This window comes from Hypanus sabinus, chromosome 7, assembly GCF_030144855.1.
Source record: "Hypanus sabinus isolate sHypSab1 chromosome 7, sHypSab1.hap1, whole genome shotgun sequence".
NCBI classification, from domain to species: Eukaryota; Metazoa; Chordata; class Chondrichthyes; order Myliobatiformes; family Dasyatidae; genus Hypanus; species Hypanus sabinus.
Genome location: NC_082712.1, coordinates 932,196 through 957,757, shown reverse-complemented (window position 1 = coordinate 957,757; position 25,562 = coordinate 932,196). Strand labels below are relative to the sequence as shown.

Genomic DNA, 25,562 nt, shown 5'->3' with positions numbered 1-25,562 from the left:
CCTCCAGGTTGAGTCAGTGGTGAAGAAGGCGAATGCAATGTTGGCATTTAATTCTCGAGGAATAGAGTATAGGAGCAGGGATCTGATGTTGAGGCTCTATAAGGCACTGGTAAGACCTCACTTGGAATACTGTGTGCAGTTTTGGGCTCCTTATTTAAGAAAGGATGTGCTGACATTGGAGAGGGTTCAGAGAAGATTCACTAGAATGATTCCGGGAATGAGAGGGTTAACATATGAGGACTGTTTGACCGCTCTTGGACTGTACTCCTTGGAGTTTAGAAGAATGAGGGGGGACCTCATAGAAACATTTCGAACGTTGAAAGGCATGGACAGAATGGATGTGGCAAAGTTGTTTCCCATGTACGAGAGGACATGACTTGAGGATTGCAGGGTGCCCATTCAGAACAGAGACGCAAAAATTTTTTTTAGCCAGAGGGTGGTGAATCTATGGAATTTGTTGCCACGGGTGGCAGTGGAGGCCAAGTCATTGGGTGTATTTAAGGCAGAGATTGATATCTGAGTAGTCAGGGCATCAAAGGTTATGGTGAGAAGGCAGGGGATTGGGTCTAAAGGGGAAATTGAATCAGCTCATGATGAAATGGTGGAGCAGACTCAATGGGCCGAATGGCCGACTTCTGCTCCTTTGTCTTATGGTCTTAGTCCCATACCACTAGGTTCAGGAACAGTTTGTACCAACAATCATCAGGCTGCTGAACCAGCATGGGTAATTACACTCACCTTTGACTCCATAACCTATAGACTCACTTTCAAGTATTCTTCAACTCATGTTAAACATAGAAAACCTACAGCACAATACAGGTCCTTCGGCTCACAATGTTGTACCGAACATGTACTAACTTTAGAAATTACCTAAGGTTACCCATAGCCATCTATTTTTCTAATCTCCATGTACCAGTCCAGGAGTCTCTTAAAAGACTCTATCTTATCCACCTCCATCACCGTTGCCGGTAGCCCATTCCACACACTCCCCACTCTCTGCATAAGAAACTTACCCCAGACATCCCCTCTGTACTTATTTCCAAGCACCTTAAAACTGTGCCCTCTTGTATTAGCCATTTCAGCCCTGGGAAAAAGCCTCTGACTATCCACACGATCAATGCCTCTCATCATTTTATACACCTCTATCAGGTCACCTCTAATCCTCCACCACTCCAAGGAGAAAAGGCCAAATTCACTGAACCTTTTCTCATAAGGCATGCTCCCCAATCCTGGCAACATCCTTGTAAATCTCCTCTGCATTCTTTCTATGGTTTCCACATCCTTCCTGTAGTGAGGGGACCAGAACTGAGCACAGTTCTCCAAGTGTGGTCTGACCAAGGTCCTATATAGCTGCAACCTCTTGGCTCATAAACTCAATCCTACAGTTGATGAAGGCTAATGCACCGTATGCCTTCTTAACCACAGTCAACCTGCACAGCAGCTTTGAGTGTCCTATGGACTCAGACCCCAAGATCTCTCTGATCCTCCACACTGCCAAGAGTCTTACCATTAATACTCGATTCTGCCATCATATTTGATCTACCAAAATGTACCAGCTCACACTTAACTGGGTTGAACTCCATTTGCCACTTCTCAGCCCAGTTTTGCATCCTATCAATGTCCCACTGTAACCTCTGACAGCCCTCCACACTATCCACAACACCTCCAATTTTGTGTCATCAGCAAACTTACTAACCCATCCCTCCACTTCCTCACCCAGGTCATTTATAAAAATCATGAAGAGTAAGGGTCCCAGAACAGATCCCTGAGGCACCCCACTGGTCACCGACCTCCATGCAGAATATGACCCATCTACAACCACTCTCTGCCTTCTGTGGGCAAGCCAGTTCTGGATCTGCAAAGCAAGGTCATGTTCTCAGTATTACTTATTTACTTTAAAAAATATTTGCATGATTTGTCCTCTTTTGCCAATGATTGTTAGCCAGTCTTTGCTATGTATGATTTTTCATAAATTCTGTTGTATTTCTTTACTGTCCTGTAAATGCCTGCAAGACAATGAATCTCAGTGGTGACATACAGTATATGTACTTTGATAATAAATTTACTTTGAACTTATGAACTTTGAAATGTAACCAAATTGGACTAGCTTGTTGGGCACCATGGTTGTTAAGGTCAAGTTAGCTGAAGAGCCTATTTCTGGGCTGTAGGACTTTGTGACTCTGTCTATCTTCATCCCAACAAGTGATATACACTTGCAGCCCATCCCACGTTTGCCATTTCCTGAACCCATGTGTAGTTTTGTACTCTGGTGTCATGTCCCTGATTTGGTTGAGGTGACCATTATTTTTTGACAATGCCCCATGATACACACGTGAAACTTTCCCAGGATCTCAGCCCCTGTCAGCTGTTGCATCCAAGTATAATGTGATGCCCAACTATAAAGTGAACAATGGCAGCAGAAACATGAGCTGGTGATAATCTTTTATTTCAGTCTACTGAATTGAGCAAGCACTAACAGAGAGGGAACATCGATGGACAATCTACAAAAGTGGGAAGGATGGGACAGAATGTTCAAGACCAGAACTAACCACAGAATTGCTGATGTCAGGAAAGGTTGTCTCAATGTCTTCCCACAGAGACAGGGATAAACAGATGAGCAAATGAGAGGAGGAAGGGAAATGGAGGGGTCTATCTCTAATTATCCTTCCCACCAGCAAATGATGGGGCTGAAGATATCGAGGAGATTATACTGAGAGCAGTAGAAGTGAGTACAATTGCAACAGTCAAAAGCATGAATAGAAAGGTTTAGAGGCATACAAGCCAAAGGTATAAAAAATGGGACTAGCTCAGGAAGGCTTTTTGGTTGGAATGGACATGTTGGAGGAAACGATCTGTTTCTGTCCTGGCTAACTCTACTGAGAGGAAATTGGAGGGGCAAAGGAAAGGAGATCAGAGGGGGAATGGAGCCAAAGAGAGCAGGGAGACTTCAAAACAGGAAGAAGTGAAGGATGGAGAGAAGTGGTCTGGAGGAGGAGGAGAGAAGAGGGAGCAGTAGGAAGGGAGTATGTAAGAGGAGGTGAGTGGAGAGGTAAGTGGAAGGGAGCAGGAGAGGTAGTGAATTGGAGAGAGGTGTTGCTGGAGGAAGGGATTGGGGAGGAGGCGATAACAATTGGAGGGAGTTAAGGGAGTATCCATTGGTGCAGAAGTTAGCATTTGGTTATATGGCATTGGGGCGGAAAGGTGGAAACATTTCCCGAAAGTCACAGTACTTCAAACTAAAGAAGAGAGGTTTATGGGAGGAGGTTCAGAGAGCATTTGATGAGGAATTAAATCTGGAATGAGGGCATGGTGGAAGCAGAGACCTGTTGATGAAATATCTACATGGAGGACAGAGAAAGGTACGGACCAGGTACTGGCAAATGAGATCAGAACAGATGGACAGCATCAACAGGCTGGAGGAAAGGGCCTGTTTTGGTGCTGGATGACTATGATTCTGTGAAATGGCAAAGATGGAAGTTAGGCACATACTATCAGCTGGCACAGGAGTGAAGTGCATAATGATAGATCAGCCAAGCCAGCAAGAAACCTCTACATGGTGGTCTCGCTGCCAATGGCCCTCTCGTTCTCATGATCTGGACCCATCAGTTGGTAAGGTTTCTTCATCTCTTGCTCCTCCGCCTCGGCATCCATGTCCTGGAGTTCACAACGAGACAGGTGCTCCACGATTCCAGCTCCCAGTGAGTCTCCCAGCACATTGGTTGTGGTTCGCAGTCGATCCCTAAAGAACAGACCATCAGACCCCAGTCAGTGCGTGACAGGCCGTCAGACCCCGGTCAGGGCGGGATTGACCATCAGACCCCAGCCAGAGTGGGACGGACCGTCAGACTCTTTTCACTGAGTGAGAGTCTTACAAACTTCATTGAGCTCTTTGAAGAAGTGACAAAGGTGACTGATGAGAGAAGGGTAGTGAATATTTTCTGCATGGATTTTTGTAAGGCATTTACAAGGTTCTTCATGATAGGCTGATCCAGAAGGTTAACAACTATGGGATCCATGGAGAATTGCTAGTTTGGATTTAAGACCTGCTTACCCTCAGAAAACAAAGGGTAGTGCTGAAGGGGTGTTATTCTGAATGGAGGCCTGTGACCTGGGGAGTTCCACAGGGATGGATTGGTATTGGAATATTTGTTGTTTGTGATATGATGTGGGCAAAAATGTAGGTGAGAATAAATAAGTTTGCAGATGATGACGTTGTGAATAGTGAGTATGGTTGTTAAAGGGGGATATTGATCAATTGGAAATGTGGGCAGAGAAGTGGCAGAGGGAGATTAAGAACACAGAACATAGAAATCTACAGCACGTTACAGGCCCTTTGGCACACAATGTTGTGCCAACCATGTAACCTTTTCTAGAAACTACCTAGAATTACCCTAGCACATAGCTGTCTATTTTTCTAAGCTCCATGTACCTATGCAAGAGTTTTTTAAAGCACCCAATTGTATCACTCTCCACCACCAACAGTACATCCTGCACACCCACTAATCTCAGTGTGTAAAACTTACCCCTGACACCCCCTCTGTACCTGCTTTCAAGCACCTTCAAACTATGTCCCCTTGTGTTAGCCATCTTACCTCTGGGAAAAAGCCTCTGACAATCCACACGATCAATGACTCTCATCATCTTATACACCTCTATCAAATCACCTCTCATCCTCCATCGCTCCAAGGAGAAAAGGCCAAGTACACTCAATCTATTCTATATATAACCATATAACAATTACAACACGGAAACAGGTCATCTTGGCCCTTCTAGTCCATGCCGAACGCTTACTCTCACCTAGTCCCACCTACCTGCACTCAGCCCATAGTCCTCCATTCCTTTCCTGTCCATATTTTATTTTACTTTAAATAACAATATCGAACCTGCCTCTACCACTTCTACTGGAAGCTCGTTCCACACAACTACCACTCTCTGAGTAAAGGAATACCCCCTTGTGTTACCCCTAAACTTCTGCCCCCTAACTCTCAACTCATGTCCTCTTGTTTGGATCTCCTCTACTCTCAATGGAAAAAGCCTATCCATGTCAACTCGATCTATCCCCTTCATAATTTTAAATACCTCTATCAAGTCCCCCCTCAACCTTCTACGCTCCAAAAAATAAAGACCTAACTTGTTCAACCTTTCTCTGTAACTTAGCTGCTGAAACCCAGGTAATATTCTAGAAAATCTTCTCTGTACTCTCTCTATTTTGTTGACATCTTTCCTATAATTCGGTGACCAAAACTGTACACAATACTCCAAATTTGGCCTGACCAATACTTTGTACAATTTTAACATTACATCCCAACTCCTATACTCAATGCTCTGATTTATAAAGGCCAACATACCAAAGGCTTTCTTCACCACCCTATCCACATGAGATTCCACCTTCAGGGAACTATGCACCATTATTCCTAGATCACTCTATTCTACTGCATTCCTCAATGCCCTACCATTTACCATGTATGTCCTATTTTGATTAGTCCTACCAAAATGTAGCACCTCATACTTATCAACATTAAACTCCATCTGGCATCTTTCAGCCCACTCTTGTAACTGGCCTAAATCTCTCTGCAAGCCTTGAAAACCTACTTTATTATCCACAACACCACCTATCCTAATACCATCTGCATACTTACTAATCCAATTTACCACCCCATTATCCAGATCATTAATGTATATGACAAACAACATTGGATCCAGTACAGATCCCTGAGGCACCCCGCTAGTCACCGGCCTCCAACCTATCAGACAGTTATCCACCACTACTCTCTGGCATCTCCCATCCAGCCACTGTTGAATCCATTTTACTACTTCAATATTAATACCTGACAATTGAACCTTCCTAACTAACCTTCCATATGGAACCTTGTCAAAGGCCTTACTGAAGTCCATATAGACAACAACCACTGCTTTACCCTCGTCAACTTTCCTAGTAACCTCTTCAAAAAATTCAATAAAATTAGCCAAACATGACCTTCCACGCACAAATCCATGTTGACGGTTCCTAATCAGACCCTGTCTATCCAGATAATTGTATATACAATCTCTAAGAATACTTTCCATTAATTTACCCACCACTGACGTCAAACTTACAGGCCTATAATTGCTAGGTCTACTCTTAGAACCCTTTTCAAACAATGGAATCACATGAGCAATACGCCAATCCTCTGGCACCATCCCCGTTTCTAATAACATTTGAAATATTTCTGTCAGAGCCCTCGCTATTTCTACACCACCTTCCCTCAAGGTCTCATAAGGCATGCTCTCCAATCCAGGCAACATCCTTGTAAATCTCCTCTGCACCCTTTCTATAGTAATAATCCAGATAAATGTGAGGTGTTGCATTTTGAGAGATCAATTGCAAGAGGAAATTCTTAGGATCCTTAAGGACATTGATCTACAGAAAGATCTTGCATAGGTCCCTGAAAAAGGCAACTTTTATCTAGAAAGAGTGTATAGAAGGCTAATGGCATACTTGTCTCCTTCAGTCATTACAATGAGTATGATTCATGTTACAATTGTATATAATTTTGATGAAGCCTCATTTGGAGTATAGTGTGCACCTGCTTGCTGTGTTACAGGAAGGATGTAAGGCCATTTGAGAGCATGCAGTGAGGTTCATGAGGATGTTGTCTGGATTAGTGTGTATGAGCTATATGGAGAGGTTGAACAAAACTGGGTTATTTCTCCTGGAGGTTGGGGGAGACTTGATGGAAGTTTATAAGATTCTGAGGGGCACAGATTTAGTACACAGTTGAAATTGGCATCATGCTCAGCAGAACTATAGTGGGCTCAGAAGCCTGGTCCTTTGCTGTTGTGTTTTCTGTTCTGTGTTCACTGATCACTGCACTTCAACTTCTGCCCATGATTACCATAGTAGTAGTTGAAGTGAAAGGGAGAAAAGAAGAGAAAGACCCACAGGGAGGGAAAGTGAAGGAGGCTGCTAGGACTTTTATTAACAGTATACAATAGGTTGCCAGTGGTGCCAGCAATTATTGACCATTTCTCATGAACCCTACATTCTGGAGGTGAATGGTCACCAACAGCCAGACAGATTTCTTCAACTGAAGGACACAGGTGACCGGAGAGTCACTGTCCACAACATTAAAACTGAAAACAGGGCAGACCATTGACCTTGTCAGCCTGTTCCAACTGATATACCTTGGTGCCACATTTCTGCAGTAACTTGTCATTTTCCCTTAACACCTATACCCTTGTATAGAACATTCTCAGGGACTGGACCACCACAGCTCACGCAGCAGCAGAATTCCAAAGATTCACTCATAGTAAGGATGTAATGTTGAGGCTTTATAACACACTAGTGAGGCCTCACTTGGAGTATTGTGAGCAGGTTTGGGTACTTTATCTGAGAAAGAATGTGCTGACATTGGAGAAGGTTCAAAGGAGGTTCATGAAAATGATTCCAGGATTAAAAGACTTATCATATAAGGAGTATTTGATGACTCTGGGCCTGTACTCAATAGACAATAGACAATAGGTGCAGAAGTAGACCATTCGGCCCTTCGGGCCTGCACCGCCATTCTGAGATCATGGCTGATCATCTACTATCGATACCCGGTTCCTGCCTTGTCCCCATATCCCTTGATTCCCCTATCCATAAGATACCTATCTAGCTCCTTCTTGAAAGCATCCAGAGAATTGGCCTCCACTGCCTTCCGAGGCAGTGCATTCCAGACCCTCACAACTCTCTGGGAGAAGAAGTTTTTCCTTAACTCTGTCCTAAATGACCTACCCCTTATTCGCAAACCATGCCCTCTGGTACTGGACTCTCCCAGCACCTGGAACATATTTCCTGCCTCTATCTTGTCCAATCCCTTAATAATCTTATATGTTGCAATCAGATCCCCTCTCAATCTCCTTAATTCCAGCATGTACAAGCCCAGTCTCTCTAATCTCTCTGCGTAAGACAGTCCGGACATCCCAGGAATTAACCTCGTGAATCTACGCTGCACTTCCTCTACAGCCAGGATGTCCTTCCTTAACCCTGGAGACCAAAACTGTACACAATACTCCAGGTGTGGTCTCACCAGGGCCCCGTACAAATGCAAAAGGATTTCCTTGCTCTTGTACTCAATTCCCTTTGTAATAAAGGTCAACATTCCATTAGCCTTCTTCACTGCCTGCTGCACTTGCTCATTCACCTTCAGTGACTGATGAACAAGAACTCATCTCTTTGTATTTCTCCCTTACCTAACTCTACACCGTTCAGATAATAATCTGCCTTCCTGTTCTTACTCCCAAAATGGATAACCTCACACTTATTCACATTAAACGGCATCTGCCAAGTATCTGCCCACTCACTCAGCCTATCCAAGTCACCCTGAATTCTCCTAACATCCTCATCACATGTCACACTGCCACCCAGCTTAGTATCATCAGCAAACTTGCTAATGTTATTCTCAATGCCTTCATCTAAATCGTTGATGCAAATCGTATACAGCTGTGGTCCCAATACCGAGCCCTGTGGCACCCCACTAGTCACCACCTGCCATTCCGAGAAACACCCATTCACCGTTACCCTTTGCTTTCTATCTGCCAGTTTTCTATCCATGTCAATATCTTCCCCCCGATGCCATGAGCTCTGATTTTACCCACCAATCTCCTATGTGGGACCTTATCAAATGCCTTCTGAAAAAACCTGATGAAGGGTCTCGGCCCAAAACGTCGACAGTGCTTCTCCTATAGATGCTACCTGGCCTGCTGTGTTCCACCAGCATTTTGTGTGTGTTGTTGGTTGGATGTGGAGAGGATGTTTCTTATGGTGACTCCACACGGAAGGATGCTCATTTAGAACAGAGGAAGAATTTCTTTAACTAGAGAGTGGTGAATCTGTGGAATTCGTTGCCACAGGTGGCTGTGGAGCCCAAATCATTGGATATGTTTAAGGCAGAAGTTCATAGGTTCTTGATTAGTCAGGGCACGAGGGGATTCGGGGAGAAGGCAGGAGATTGGGGCTGACAGGAAAATTAATCAGCTGTGATGAAATGGCAGAGCAGACTCGATGGACTAAATGGCCTAATTCTGCACTTATATTAGTGAAGAAATTTCTTGTTACAGCCTACTGCTGGTTGGCATTATGTGAAATCAGACTTACAGGAACCAATCTACTGCAATGATGAGACTGATGTCGTCTGTAGGAAGTCCCACCGATGTCAGCACAATCACCATGGTAACCAGGCCTGCCTGGGGGATTCCAGCAGCTCCGATACTAGCAGCTGTGGCAGTGATGCTGGTTTAAGAGAAAAGCAACAGTTTAAGCAATGGAGAAGTGTGAACCACTTCAAAGGCCAGCTGGTGAACACCACCCCCAGTGCAAACAACGTACCAACCAGTGCACTTGCGGTCGTCACCACCCGGGACAGACCCAAGAACTGAGGCAGAAGGGGGCCATCTGGTGTCTTAACCTGCTCCACCATGTAGCAGAATCACTCATCCCCCAATGCAAGTGCTTCTACAGTGACATAAAAAGGACCAGAGCAACTAAATGTTTATGGCACTTTGACATCAGCAAGGAGGTAGTGCTCAGTCTTTTGATGAGCATCAAGGTGGATAAGTCACAAGGCGCTAAAGAGATATATCTCAAGGTTTTGAAACAGGCAAAAGAAGAGACTGCTGGGGCCTTTACAAGATCTCTGTGCCCTCACCGACCAAAGATGAGGAGGTGGCTATGGCAGAAAAGATGAAAGAGAATCATTAAGATTTTTAAATATATTAAGGGAAAAAAAGTAAGTAGAGAGAAGCCCAAAGCTGACATCTTTATGTGATATTGTATGAGATGAGCAAGGTCCTTAATGAATACTTCTCTGTTTTTACCTGCCTTACTGTGGAGGAATTAGGAAAAAGTCAACAGGCTTTGGGGATAATCCACATTACAGAAGAGGAAGTGCTAGATGTCTTAAAAAGTAAGAAGGTATTTAAATCTCCAGGGCCTGACCAGGTTTATCCAAGAACACTGTGAGAAGCGAGAGAAGAAATTGCAGGAGCCCTAGCTGAGGTTTCTGCACCATTATTAGTCACAAGTGTGGCACTGTAAGAGTGGAGGGTGGCAAATGTTGTGCCTTTATTTAAGAAGGGCCACAAAGAAAAACCTGCAAACTATAAGCAACACACGCAAAGTGCTGGAGGAGCTCAGCAGGCCAGGCAGCATCTATGGGTAAAAGTACAGTGGACATTGGCGCGAATCATCAAATGTACTCTTTTCCACAGATGCTGCCTGACCTGCATTTTGTGTATGTTACTTGTATTTCCAGTATTTGTAAATTTTCCCTTGCCTGAGAACTATAAGCAAGTAAACCTATCATCTGTGGTAGGTAAGTTACTGAAGAAAATTCTAAGGAACAAGATCTATATGCATCAGGAAAGATAGGGGGTGATCAATGCTAGCACAAGTCTGGGAGATCAGAATCAGAATCAGGTTTATTATCACCAGCACATGTTGTGAAATTTGTTAACTTAGTAGCAGTGGTTCAATGCAATAGGTAATATAGAAGAAAAAAACAAAACAAAATAATAAATAAATAACTTGCAGTATATGTATATTGAATAGATTATAAATCGTGCAAAAAACAGAAATAATATATGCTTAAAAAGTGAGGTAATGTTCACGGGTTCAATGTCCATTTAGGAATTGGATGGCAGAGGGGAAGAAGCTATTCCTGAATTGTTGAGTGTGTGCCTTCAGGCTTCTGTATCTCCTACCTGAGAGTGAGAAAAGGACATGCCCTGGGTGCTGGAGGTCCTTAATAATGGACGCTGCCTTTCTGAGACACCACTCCTTGAAGATATCCTGGGTACTTTGTAGGCCAGTACCCAAGATGGAGCTGACTAAATTTACAGCCCTCTGCAGCTTCTTTCGGTCCTGCGCAGTAGCCCCCTCATACCAAACAGTGATGCAGCCTGTCAGAATGCTCTCTATGGTACATCTTCAGAAGTTTTTGAGTGTACTTGTTGACATACCAAATTTTTTCAATCTCTTAATGAAGTATCTGTCTTGCCTCTTTATAACTGTATCGATATGTTGGGACCAGGTTAGGTCCTCAGAAACCTTGACACCCAGGAACTTGAAACTGCCCACTCTCTCCACTCCCGATCCCTCTAAGAGGATTGGCATGTGTTCTTTCGTCTTACCCTTCCTGAAGTTCAAAACAGCTCTTTCGTCTTACTGACGTTGAGTGCAAGGTTGTTGCTGCAACACCACTCCACTAGTTGGTATATCTCACTCCTGTACGCCCTCTCATCACCACCTGAGGTTCTACCAGCAATGGTTGTAACATCAGCAAATTTATAGATGGTATTTGAGCTATGCCTAGCCACACAGAGAGTAGAGCAGTGGGCTATGCAGATGATACGAAGATAAGTGGAGGGGTATACAGTGCTGAGGAAGCAATGTGATTGCAGCAGGACTTAGACAAATTGGAAGAATGGGCAAAGAAGTGACAGGTGGAATGCAGTGTTGGGAAATGTATGGTAATGCATTTTGGTAAAAGGAACAGTAGTGCAGACTATTATCTAAATGGGGAGAAGGTTCAACATCAGAGGTGCAGAGGGACATGAGTCCTCTTGTAAGACTCTCAGAAGGTTAATTCACAGGCTGAGACTGTGGTAAAGAAGGTAAATGCAATGTTGGCAAGGGGAATAGATTATAAAAACAAGGAGACATTGCTGAGCCTTTATAAGACACTGGTCAGGCTGCACTTGCAGGATTGTCAACAGTTTTGGGCCCCATATCTCAGAAAGGATGTGTGTCATTGGAGAGAGTCCAGAGGAGGTTTACAAGGATGATTCTGGGAATGAAGGAGTTAACATATGAGGAGTGCTTGGCAGCTTTGGGCCTGTACTCACTGGAATTTAGAAGAACACAGGGGAACCTCATTGAACCTCTGGTGGGAGTATCCAGGACTAGAGAACACAGCCTCAAAATTGAGGGATGACCATCTAAAACAGAGGTAAGGAGGAATTTTTTTTTTAGCCATAGAGTAGTGAATCTGTGAAATGCTCTGCTACAAACTGTGGTGGAGGCCAAGTCCATGGGTATATTTAAGGTGGAAGTTGATTGTTTCCTGATCGGTCATTGTATCATAGGGTATGGCGAGAAGGCAGGTGTGTGGGGTTGAGTGGGATTCGGGATCAGCTATGATGGAATGGCAGAGCAGATGGGCTGAATGGTCTAATTCTGCTCCTATGCCTTATGGTCCTCACTGGTCACAGAAGTAGTAACAGCAAGTGTTATGCCTTTGTTCAAGAATGTAATAGGGACAGTTTGTGTCCTCAGATGGAGGGAGGGAGATCAATATAGTGGAGAGAGGTGCTAAAATAGTCTAATTTTAAAAATCTATTAGGGTGACAGTAATCTTCTCTTTTGCCTCCTATGGTAGCCTAGGATACATCTCATCTGGTCCTGAGGATTTATCCACCTTTAAGCCACTAAGATAATTGCCACCTCTTTTTTTATTAAGAATTCCAGCGCCTCCTCTCTGAAATCTGTACCCATCAGACACAATCACAACCCTTCTTAGTCACTCCATCACTGAATCATGGCTGAAGGATGTTCGTAGGTGGGAGCTGAATGTCCAGGGTTACACGTTGTATCAGAGGGATAGGAAGATAGACAGAGGGGGTGATGTGGCTCTACTGGTAAAGAATGGCAAATCAGTAGAAAGAAGTGACATAGGATCGGAAGATGTTGAATACTTGTGGGTTAAGAAACTGCATGGTTAAAAGGACCCTGATGGTAGTTATATACAGGCCTCCCAACAGTAGCTGGGATGCAGAGCACAGATTACAACAGGAAATGGAAAAGGCGTGTCAAAAGGGCAAAGTTATGATAGCCATGGCAGATTTTAACATGCAGGTTGATTGGGAAAATCAGGTTGGTAATGGATATGAAGAGAGTGAATTTGTTGAGATGGATTTTTGAAGCAGTTTGTCTTTGAGCCTCCTGGGGCAATCAGCTAAACTGGATTGGGTGTTATGTAATGAACTGGAGGTGATTAGGGAGCTTAAGGTAAAATGATCCTTAGGAGGCAGTGATTACAATATGATTGAGTTCAACTTGAAATTTGATAGGGAGAAAGTAAAGTCTGACATAGCAGTATTTCAGTGGGGTAAGGGAAATGACAGTGGTATGAGAGAGGAGTTGGTCAAAGTAAATTGGAAGGAGATGCTGGCAGGGATGACAGTAGAGCAGCAATGGTATGAGTTTCTTGGAAAAATGAGTAAGGTGCAATATCCTACTGAATGTTGAAAGGATTAGATAGGGTGGATGTGGAGAGGATCTTTCCTCTGGTGGGGGTATCCAGAACTAAAGGGCACAGCCTCAGAATTGAGGGGTGACCATTTGAACAGAGGCAAGGAGGAATATTTTTAGTCAAAGAGTAGTGGATTTGTGGAATGCTCTGCCAAAGACAGTGGTGGAGGCCATGTCCATGCGTGTTTTTAAGGTGGAATTTGATCACTTCCTGATCGGTCAGGGCATCAAAGGATATGGTGAGAAAACGGGTGTGTGGGGTTGATTGGGGTCTGGGATCAGCCATGATGGAATAGTGGAGCAGACTCGATGGGCAGAATGGCCTAATTCTGCTCCTATGTCTTATGGTCGAAGTACTCATATGGCAAAATAGTACAACTGTGGCTGACAAAGGAAGTCAAAATTAATGTAAAAGCAAGAGAGAGGGCATACAACAAAGCAAAAACTAGCAGGAAGATAGAGGATTGGGAAGCTTTTAAAAACCTACAGAGAGCAACTAGAATAATTAAGAGGAAAAAGCTAGCAAACAATATCAAACTGGATAGTAAAAGCTTTTTCAAGTATGTAAAAAATAAGAGAGATGAGAGTAGATATAGGACCAGTAGAAAATGAGGCCAGATAAATAATAACAGGGGACAAGGAGATAGAAGATGAACTAAATGAGTATTTTGCATCAGTCTTCACTGTGGAAGACACTAGTTATGTGCCAGATGTTGAAGTGTGTGAAAGAAGAGAAGAGGGTTCAGTTACTATTACAAGGGAGAAGGTGCTCAAACAACTGACATACCTAAGAAATCTGTTCTGGGACCCTGTTCTTTGTGATTTTTATAAATGACCTGGATGAGGAAGTGGAGGGATGGGTTAGTAAACTTGCTGATGATACAGAGGTTAGGGGTGTTGTGGATAGTGTGGAGGGCTGTCAGAGGTTACAGCGGGACATTGATAGGATGTAAAACTGGGCTGAGAAGTGGAAGATGGAGTTCAATCCAGATAAGTCTGAGGTGTTTCATTTTGGTAGGTCAAATATGATGGCAGAACATAGCATTAATAGCAAGACTCTTGGCAGTGTGGAGGATCAGAGGGATCTTGGGGTCCAAATCCATAGGACACTCGAAGCTGCTACCCAGGTTGACTCTGTGGTTAAGAAAGCATACGGTGCATTGGCCTTCATCAATCGTGGGATTGAGTTTAAGAGCCGAGAGGTAATGTCACAGCTATATTGGACCCTGGTCAGACCCCACTTGGAGTACTGTGCTCAGTTCTGGTTGCCTCACTACAGGAAGGACATGGAAACCATAGAAAGGGTGCAGAAGAGATTTACAAGTATGTTACCTGGATTGGGGAGCATGCCTTATGAGAATAGGTTGAGTGAGCTCGGCCTTTTCTCCTTGGAGCGAAGGAGGATGAGAGGTGTACAAGATAATGGGAGGCATTGATTGTGCGGATAGTCAGAGGCTTTCTCCCAGGGCTGAAATGGCTAGCATGAGAGGGCACATTTTTAGAGTGCTTGGAAGTAGGTACAGAGGAGGCATCGGGGTAAGTATTTTACACAAAGAGTGGCGATTATGTAGAATGGGCTGCCGGTGGCGGTGGTGGGGGTGGAAACGATAGGGTCTTTTAAGAGACTCCTGGATGGCTACATGGAGCTTAGAAAAATAGAGGGCTATGGGTAAGCCTAGGTAGTTCTAAGGTAAGGACATGCTCAGCACAGCTTTGTGGGCCAAAGTGCCTGTATTGTGCTGTAGGTTTTTCTATGTTTCCGTAAGTCACCCAGACCAGATGAACTCCACACTAGGGTTCTGAAAGAGGTAGCAGTAGAAGTGTGGAGGCATTAGTAATGTTCTTTCAAAACTCATTGGAGTGCGGCATGGTGCCAGAGGACTGGAAAATTGCAAATGTTACACCAGTCTTTAAGAAAAGAGGAAGGCAGCAGAAAGAAATTATAGACCAGTTAGCCTGATATGAGTGGTTGGGAAGATGTTGGAGTCAATTGGAAAGATGGAGGCATGAGGTTATGGAATAGTTGGTGTTACAGGATAAGATAGGACAAAGTCAGAATGGTTTCCGTAAGGGAAAATCCTGCCTGATGAACCTGTTGGAATTCTTTGAGGAGATTACAAATAGGTTAGATAAAGGGGATGCAGTGGATGTTCTATACTTGGACTTTCAGAAGGCCTTTGACAAGGTGCCACACATGAGGCTACTTCCGAAGTTAAAAGCCCATTGTATTATAGGAAAGTTACTAACATGCTTAGAGCATTGGCTGATTGGCAGGAGGCAGCGAGTGGGAATAAAAAGATCCTTTTCTGGTTGACTGCCAGTGAGTACTGGTGTTCCACAAGGGTTGGTATTAGGACCAATTCCATCTCAGTTAGATGATGGAACAGATGGCTTTGTTGCAATTTTGCTGATGATATAAAGATTTGTGAGGAGGATCAGGTAGTGTTGAGGAAACTGGTAAGCTGCAGAAGGACTTAAGACAGCTTAGGAGAATGGGCAAGAAAGTGGCAAATGAAATACAATGTTGGAAAATGCATGGTGATTTACTTTGGTAGTAGAAATAAATGTGCAAACTATTTTCTTGAATGGGGAGAAAATCCAAAAATCTAAGATGCAAACAGACTTGGGAGTCCTTATGCAGAACACCTAAGGGTTAATTTGCAGGTTGATTTGATGGTGAGGAAGGCAATTGCAATGTTAGTATTCATTTCAAGAGGTCTAGAATAAAAGAGCAGGGATGTGATGCTGAGGCTTTATAAGACATTGGTGAGGCCTCACCTTGAGTATCGTGAACAGTTTTTGGGTTCCTCATCTAAGAAAAGATGTGCTGACATTGGAGAAGGTTCAGATGAAGTTCACAAGGATGATTCTGGGAATGAAAGGGTTATCATACGACGAACGTTTAATAGCTCTGGGTCTGTACTCAATGGAATTAAAAGGATGAGGGGGGATCTTATTGAAATTTTTTGAAAGGCCTAGACAGAGTAGATGTGGAAAAGATGTTTCCCGTGGTGGGAGAGTCTAGGGCAAGAGGGCACAGCATCAGGATAGAGGGGTGCCCATTTAAAACAGAGATGCAGAGAAATTTCTTCAGCCAGAGGGTGGTGAATTTGTGGATTTTATTACCACAGTCAGCTGTGGAGGCCAGATTGTTGGGTGTATTTAAGGCAGAGCATAATAGGTTCTTGACTGGACATGGCACTAAAGGTTACGGAGAGAAGGCTGGGGAGTGGGGCTGAGGAGTGGAAAAAAGGATCAGCCATGATTGAGTGGCAGAGCAGACTCAATGGGCCAAATGGCCTAATTCTGTTCCTATGTCTTGTAGTCTATCTGCAAATGTATGATGGTAAAAACAATCAATTTCAAGTTGCCATTCTTTATCCCTCCCCACATCACTGCTTCCTACAGACACTCAAAGACACACCACAGGAGGAGGCCTCTGAACCTATTGTTCAATCACCAAGTTGGAATTTCCGGACTGAGTAAACTTCATTATCTGAGGAATTGTCTGTTACCTGATGGTGAGGATTTGCCCAAAGTTGAGGTCGAAGTTGTTAACCTGTGCGATGAATATAGCAGCAAGAGCCTCGTAGAGGGCAGTGCCATCCATGTTAATCGTGGCTCCCACTGGCAACACAAATCTGGTGACTCGTTTGTCCAGACCAATCTTGTCCTCCAGACACTGAAATGTGATAGGCAGAGTGGCGGAGCTGCAGGGGTATTAGCACGTCAATGTCAGGCCAGCAATGCAGTTCACTGCCATACTCAACCACTGATCACTAGCAGTTTACACCCTTCTACAAATGCAAATGCATACACACACACATACATAAGCACACATGGACACACACATTTTCTTTCGGGTCTCTAATACAGTTAGATGGTTAGGTGTTGTAACTGAGGAATACAGGATTTAGATGCGCTAAGTATAAGTGCAGCATAATTGAGGAACATACTGTGTGCTCTCCAATGTACAATGCTCTATGTGTTGCTCTGTGACCTGCATTGTTCCCTTGTATTACTGCGGCTGTTCCCAAATGGTATAGCAGAATATCATGACACTCCATCCTCCTCAATCCTTCAACAATTTCCTTCCTCCTCCTCACCTCAACCACCATCCCTCCCTCCTCACTCCATCCTCCTTAATCCCTCACGAATCCCCTCCCCACTACATGCTCCATCAATCCCTCCTCAATCCCCTCCCTTCCTTCTCACTATATCTTCTTCGATCCTTCACCCAGTGACCTCCCTCTCCCCTCACTCTCACCAGTTCCCTCACTTTATCATCAGAGAGATATGATTTTATATATATATCTCTTCATAATTCAGGCCCTTGAGCCTTGACAACATTGTTGTAGATCTGCTCTGCAGTCTTCCCAGGTTAATGCCATCTTCCCTATAGCAGAGTGATCTAAACTGAGCAAATATTCCAAATCTGGCTTCACTAAAGTCTTGTAAAACTGAAATATATCAATACCTTGACTAATGAAGGCCAAAAGCCTTCCACCACCCTGTCTACCTGTGATGCCACTTGTAGGGATCCATGTACCTGTACTTGTAGGTCTGTCTGATTACAGCACTCCCCAGGGACCTACTGTTCATTGTGAAAGCCAAACCTCATTTGTCCTCCCAAAACATAACATTGCACATTTATCCAAATTAAACTCATTTGTCATTTCTCAGCCCACTTACCCAGCTGATCAAGATCCCTCTGTAAAATTCTGATAACCATTTTCATTATTAATGCCATCAATGGTCCTCCAGTATGAAAAGCAAACTTCCACCATTACTGCCTACTTCCTACCATCAAATCAATTGCACATCCAATTTGATAGCTCTCCATGTAGTCTACCATGTGGAACTTTATGCAGTCCACATAAACTACATCTATTAGGCCCTTCTGTTGTTCGGGGTTGACAAGGAATGTTGTGTCCTAACTACCTATGTGATACACAAGCCAGGACAGTGTGATCTGGAGAACAAACAGTTGCCTATACAGCAGGCTCCCCCTCTCCATGCAGCTTATGAATCCAAAAGAATGGCAGAGACCGCCAATACAGTTTGGTACCAGCAGTGTCATAGGAGTTGTCAGTCAGCATTGAACTCAGTGTTGGACTGCCTTAGGGACTCCAGCTCCAGAGCTTTCCTCAGTTTTACTCCCAAAGGCTCCTCCATGAGTGAGTACAGATGTAAGGCAGTGAAGGTTTAAGATCATTGCTTTCCTTCTCCCAAGAAGAGCTGCCAACCACAGCTGACGAGCTCCATCTGACTGAAGCAACTGGTTTCCAAGCACCAATAAACCACCTTTTCCCTTCTCCTGTCAGTGGAAAGTTCAAAGTATATTTATTATCAAATACCATATACTACCTCTGAGATTAATTTTCTTGCAGGCATACTCAATAAATCCGCAATAGAATAATTACCATAAAAGAATCAATGAAAGACAGCACCAACTGGGCATACAACCAGTGTGCAAAAGACAACAAACTATGCAAATACAAAATGAAAGAAGTAATAATAAATACATAAGAAATTAATATTGGAAACATGAGATCAAGAGTCCTTGAAAGTGGCTGTAGGAACATTTCAATGATGAGGCAAGCTGAATGAAGTTATCTCCTTTGGTTCAAGAGCCTGATGGTTGAGGAGTAATTATCTGTTCCTGAACCTGATGATGTAGGTCCTGAGGCTCCTGTACCTTCTTCCCGATGTCAGCAATGAGAACAGAGCATGGCCTGGGTGGTGGTGGATGCTGTTTTCTGGGGTAGATGTTGCCAATTGGAACTGACTACTATCCACAACACCTCCAACCTCTGTGTCATCAGCAAACTTACTAACCCATCCCTTCACTTCCTCATCCAGGTCATTTATAAAAATCACAAAGAGTAAGGCTCCCAGAACAGATCCCTGAGGCACCCCACTGGTCACCGAACTCCATGCAGAATATGACCCGTCTACAACTACTCTTTGCCTTCTGTGGGCAAGTCACTTCTGGATCCACAAAGCAATGTCCCTTTGGATCCCATGCCTTCTCACTTTCTCAATAAGCCTTGCATGGGGTACCTTATCAAATGCCTTGCTGAAATCCATATACACTACATCTACTGCTCTTCTTTCATCAATGCCTTTAGTTACATCCTCAAAAAATTCAATCAGACTCATAAGGCACGACCTGCCCTTGACAAAGCCATGCTGACTACTCCTAATCATATTATACCTCTCCAAATGTTCATAAATCCTGCCTCTCAAGATCTTCTCCATCAACTTAGCAACCACTGAGGTAAGACTTACTGCTCTATAATTTCATGGGCTATCTCTACTCCCTTTCTTGAATAAAGGAACAATATCCGCTAACCTCCAATCCACCGGAACCTCTCCTGTCCCCATTGATGATGCAAAGATCATTGCCAGAGGTTCAGTAATCTGCTCCCTCGCCTCCCACGGTAGCCTGGGGTACATCTCATCCAGTCCCAGTGTCTTATCCAACTTGATGCATTCCAAAAGCTCCAGCACATCCTCTTTCTTAATATCTACATGCCCAAGCTTTTCAGTCTGCTGCTAGTCATCACTACAATCACCAAGACCCTTTTCCATAGTGAATACTGAAGTGTTCATTAAGTACCTCTGCTATTTCCTCCCATTCCATACACACTTTTCCACTGTCACACTTGTTTGGTCCTATTCTTTCACATCTTATCCTCTTGCTCTTCACATACTTGTAGAATGCCTTGGGGTTTTCCTTAATCCTGCCCACCAAGGCCTTCTCATGGCCCCTTCTGGCTCTCCTAATTTCCTTCTTAAGCTCCTTCCTATTAGCCTTATAATCTTCTAGATCTCTAACATTACCTAGCTCTTGAACCTTTTATAAGTTTTTCTTTTTTTCTTGACTAGATTTATTACAGCCTTTATACACCATGGTTCCTGTACCCTACCATAACTTCCCTGTCTCATTGGAACGTATCTATACAGAACTCCACACAAATATCCACTGAACATTTGCCTCACATTTCTTCCGTACTTTTCCCGGACAACATCTGTTTCCAGTATAAGCTTCCAATTTCCTGCCTGATAGCCTCCTAATTCCCCTTGCTCCAGTTAATCACTTTTCTAACTTGTCTGTTCCTATCTCTCTCCAATGCTATTGTAAAGGAGACAGAATTATGATCACTATCTCCAAAATGCTCTCCCACTGAGAGATCTGACACCTGACCAGGTTTATTTCCCAATACCAAATGAAGTATGCAAATATGCTTATCTGCATATTGTGTCAAGAAACCTTCCTGAACACACCTAACAAACTCCACCCCATCTAAACCCCTTGACTTAAGGAGATGCCAATCAATACTTGGGGAAATTAATATCTCCCATCACGACAACTCTGCTATTATTAAACCTTTCCAGGATCTTTCCCTATCTGCTCCTCAATATCCCTGTTACTATTGGGTGGCCTATAAAAAACACCCAGTAAAATTATTGACCCCTTCCTGTTCCGAAGGTTCACCCACTGAGACTCTATAGTGTCACCTGGAGGATGCTACACTTTTCAGAGACACATCTCACCTGGAGGATGCTACACATTTCAGAGACACATCTCACCTGGAGGATGCTACACATTTCAGAGACACATCTCACCTGGAGGATGCTACACTTTTCAGAGACACATCTCACCTGGAGGATGTTACACTTTTCAGGGACACATCTCACCTGGAGGATGCTACACTTTTCAGAGACACATCTCACCTGGAGGATGTTACACATTTCAGAGACACATCTCACCTGGAGGATGCTACACATTTCAGAGACACATCTCACCTGGAGGATGCTACACTTTTCAGAGACACATCTCACCTGGAGGATGTTACACTTTTCAGAGACACATCTCACCTGGAGGATGTTACACATTTCAGAGACACATCTCACCTGGAGGATGTTACACATTTCAGAGACACATCTCACCTGGAGGATGCTACACATTTCAGAGACACATCTCACCTGGAGGATGTTACACTTTTCAGAGACACATCTCACCTGGAGGATGTTACACATTTCAGAGACACATCTCACCTGGAGGATGTTACACATTTCAGAGACACATCTCACCTGGAGGATGCTACACATTTCAGAGACACATCTCACCTGGAGGATGTTACACTTTTCAGAGACACATCTCACCTGGAGGATGTTACACATTTCAGAGACACATCTCACCTGGAGGATGCTACACATTTCAGGGACACATCTCACCTGGAGGATGCTACACATTTCAGGGACACTGTTGTTTTTTGAATCGGGACAAGAGGGGCAGCGTGAGCTGAATTCTGAATGAAGGTAGTTTTTTAAAAAAACTTCTTCGAGTACAAGAAGGGTGAGACTGCGCAGGTGTGTGACATAGACAGCATAGCGTGGAGAGTTTAAAAAGGAAGGGGACTTCCAACGGTTGTTTTTTGAATCGGGACAAGAGGGGCGGCGTGAGCTGAATTCTGAAGGAAGGCAGTTTTTTAAAAAAACTTCTTCGAGTACAAGAAGGGCGAGACAGCACAGGTGCATGACATAGACACCAGAGCACGGAGAGTTTAAAAAGAAGACCACCCTATACAGCGGGCAGCAGAGTGTAGAGCTTTGGCTCAATGGGCTTAGGCGGTAACGGGAAGAGGCGAGGCCGAGGCACCATCTCTCTTTTCCACCTTGGTGGATCAGCCCGGACAGACAGAGGAACAGCAGGGCTCACACAGGTAATGGTACGAGCTAACAGTTTAAAAAGTTTCTGTGTTTGGTGAGGTAAGTGGGTGAGTAGACTTATTTTTCCTCATTTCGTTCCTGTAGAATTAGGTAGCATGTCTGCAGGGTTAGTGCTTTGTTCAGGGTGTCAGATGTGGGAATCCTGGGAGACCTCCAGCCTCCCTGATGGCCACATCTGTGCCAGGTGAACCGAGATGCAGCTCCTCGGAGACCGTGTTAGGGATCTGGAGCTGCAGCTTGATGACCTGCTTATTAGGGAAAGTGAAGAGGTGATAGACAGGAGCTACAGGGGAGTAGGCATCCCTAGGCTACAGGGATCAGAAAACTGGGTAACTGTCAGGAGAGGGAGGGGCAATGCCCGGATAGTGGAGAGCACCCCTGTGGCTGCCCCCCTCAGCAACAAGTATATCGCTTTGGATGCTGTTCAGGGAGATGACTTGACAGGGGATGGCCACAGTGACCGGGTCTCTGGCACTGAGCCTGGCGCTGTTGTGCAGGAGGGAGGGAGGGAGAAGAGGAATGCGGTAGTCATAGGGGATTCCATAGTCAGAGGAACAAACAGGAGATTCTGTGAGCCTGATAGAGGTACCTGCATGGTGTGCTGCCTCCCAGGTGCCAGGGTACGGGATGTCTCGGATTGGGTCCAGAATGTTCTGAAGGGGGATGGTGAGCAGCCAGCTGTCTTGGTACATGTTGGTACCAATGACATAGAGAGGAAAAGGGAGGAGGTCCTGAAGAGAGATTTCCAGGAGTTAGGAAGGAAGCTGAGAAGCAGGACCTCCAGGGTAGTAATCTCAGGATTGCTACCTGTGCCAGGTGCTAGCGAGGGCAAGAATAGTAGGATCAGGCAGATGAATGCGTGGCTGAGAGACAGGTGCAGGGGGCAGGGCTTCAGATTCTTGGATCATTGGGATCTCTTCCGGGGGAAGAATGACCTGTTCAAAAAGGACGGGTTACACCTGAACCCGAAGGGGACCAATATCCTAGTGGGAAGGTTTAATAGAGCTGTTAGGGAGGGTTTAAACTAATTTGGCAGGGGGATGGGAACCAGAATGATGGAGCGGAGGAGGGGGAAAACAAAAATAAATCTTAAGATAGTGAGCAGTAAAGATGTCAGGGAGGACCGGCTGGTGATGGGGCAAATTTGCAGCCATTGGAATGAGTTGCAATGTAATCAAAGCAAAATGTACCAAATACTGGACTTAAGGTGTTATATTTAAATGCACGCAGCACAAGGAATAAGGTGGATGATCTTGTCGGACAGCTACAGATTGGCAGGTATGATATTGTAGCCATCACTGAGACATGGCTAAAGGATGCATGTCTCTGGGAGCTGAACATCCAAGGATACATGGTGTATCAGAAGGATAGGCAGGTAGGTAGAGGGAGTGGTGTGGCTTTATTGGTAAAAAATGATATTAAATCATTAGAAAGAGGTGACATTTAGTTCTAACAATTTCTCCAAAATACCCGAAGAAACAAGATTTGGAAAGGTAGGAATTACAGTGTTTAAAAAATTCCTAATCTGTAAATATCTAAAAAAAAAGAGATCTAGGCAAATTATATTTATTAGATAATTGTTCAAAAGACATAAAACAATTATCCAAAAATAAATCAGAAAATCATAGTATACCTTTAGTCTTCCAAACTAAATAAGCTTGGTCCATAATAGAGGGATGAAAATAGAAATTGGATACAATAGGAATTGCTGAAACAAACTGATTCAACCCAAAAAATTTCTGAAATTGAAACCATATACGTAAAGTGTGTTTGACTATCGGATTGTCAATTCGTTTATGTAATTTAGAAAGAGCAAAGGGAAGAGAAGTCCCTAAAATAGAACCTGATGAAAATCCTTGTACAGATTTAGTTTCCAGATTTACCCAATGAGAGCTAGGACATAAATCCAAATCCCTTAAACAACAATTCAAATATCGAATATTAATTGCCCAATAAAAAAATCTAAAATTAGGCAATGCCAATCCACCTTCCTTCTTTGACTTCTGTAAGTATCTTTTACCTAATCTAGCATTTTTATTCTGCCATATATATGAAGAAATTTTTGAATCAACATTGTCAAAAAAGGATTTTGGAATAAAAATTGGTACCGCTTGAAATATATGTAAAGGGGGTTTCTTCTTTTTTCTTTGTTACTGTTGGGAAAGGGTTTCTTTTTGTTAACTAGCAGGAATGCTAATTTACTGATAACGAGAATGGTATTCCTTTGTAAACCAAATGGGGATTAATGTTCTTTCTTCTGAGTCTGTAAGCTTTTGTTGACGGGCTTTTGGGGAGATCGGCGCGAGGGGGTCGAGAGAGAGGACGCAATGCTCTAAGCTGGGCGAGGATCGGACCCCAAAGGGGGGTCCGAGGCCGGGAGATTCTCCGAGGGGGGGGGGATGAAGCTAGATGTGCTTGGTTGACCACTCGGAGGGTCCTGAGCTGTTTGGAGAGTCGAGGAGTTCGGAGGGTCCTGAGCTGTTTGGAGAGTCGAGGAGTTCGGAGGGTCCTGAGCTGTTTGGAGAGTCGAGGAGTTCGGAGGGGATCGAATGGTGGCCAGAAGACTTCAGTAATTGAGCTCCAACGGCTGTGCACGAAGTGGTTTGGACTTTGATAAGTTTGGCGCCTTTTCTTTAATTTTCTCTTCATATATACTGTATCATTATTAATCACTTAGTTATAGTAACCTTTATAAATTGTACTCATTTAATCACATATGGTGTACTGTCTGTTTGTGGGCGAGGTGGGGACATCACACAGTATCCACACCAGCTGATTACCCAGTTTGGCGGGGCCGAAGACTGCTCCCTTAGACGAAACGAGCTGAGCCAGCCTGAGGCGACCCAGGGGGTTACATTGTGGGGGTTCGTCCGGGATTTGAACCCGGGACCTCTCGCACCCCAAGCGAGAATCATACCCCTAGACCCCTAATAATGTCCAGCCCTAAAGGGGCGGAAGCGTGGGCGGAACGGACCCCTCAGTTATTGGGTGAGTGGCAGTACCTGGCTGAGGAAAAGCGACAGGGACGAGTTGAAAGTTTGAGTAGGCGGGCTGGTGACTTTGTTAGAACTGTCAGGCGCAATTACCTCGAAGTGACCGCTGCCGGTTCTGGGAAAGTGTGGGAAAATGCGTGTGGTTCGACTGGAAGTCAAATGCCGCAGCTGGGGGGCTTATCATACCCATGGCAGGAGATTGGTGGGAAGTTTTTAGGGTATCCCTTTTTGCCTAGGGGGGCAGATAAATTGCTTGTGGTGCCAAGGGGATCTGTCAAGGGGATCAGTTGTTCCGTTGATTCGAGAGGTGTCGGGAAACTTAGAGGAGGCCCAGTGGGGGAACGGCTTGGGGTCTCTGGGGGAGCACGTTCCCAGCAATGTACCAAGGAAATCCCGAAAGGAGCAGACTCTATTCCTGAAGGTTTAGAGGGGCCACGCGCACAGGTGTTGTTACGGATGGATGGAAGTCAAGTTAAAGCCATCCTCGGCACCGGGGCGCCGGTTAAGTTGCTGTACAGTTTGTTTCATAACCGTTATTGGAAGCATTTACCCTTGACGAC

General features: G+C 44.2%; 1 protein-coding gene across 2 annotated transcripts in view; it reads right to left on the bottom strand.

Moving 5' to 3' along the window:
- Positions 1–3,549: 3,549 nt before the first annotated feature.
- Positions 3,550–25,562, bottom strand: part of LOC132396488 (excitatory amino acid transporter 1-like) — a 95,369-nt gene continuing 73,356 nt past the window's right edge. For both annotated transcript variants that reach the window (XM_059974032.1, XM_059974031.1), the window contains 3 exons: positions 16,786–16,980; positions 9,119–9,253; positions 3,550–3,739 (listed from right to left, as the gene is read on the bottom strand). In XM_059974032.1, coding sequence (XP_059830015.1) covers positions 3,550–3,739; positions 9,119–9,253; positions 16,786–16,980 — 520 coding nt within the window. The remainder of the gene's footprint in view (positions 3,740–9,118; positions 9,254–16,785; positions 16,981–25,562) is intronic.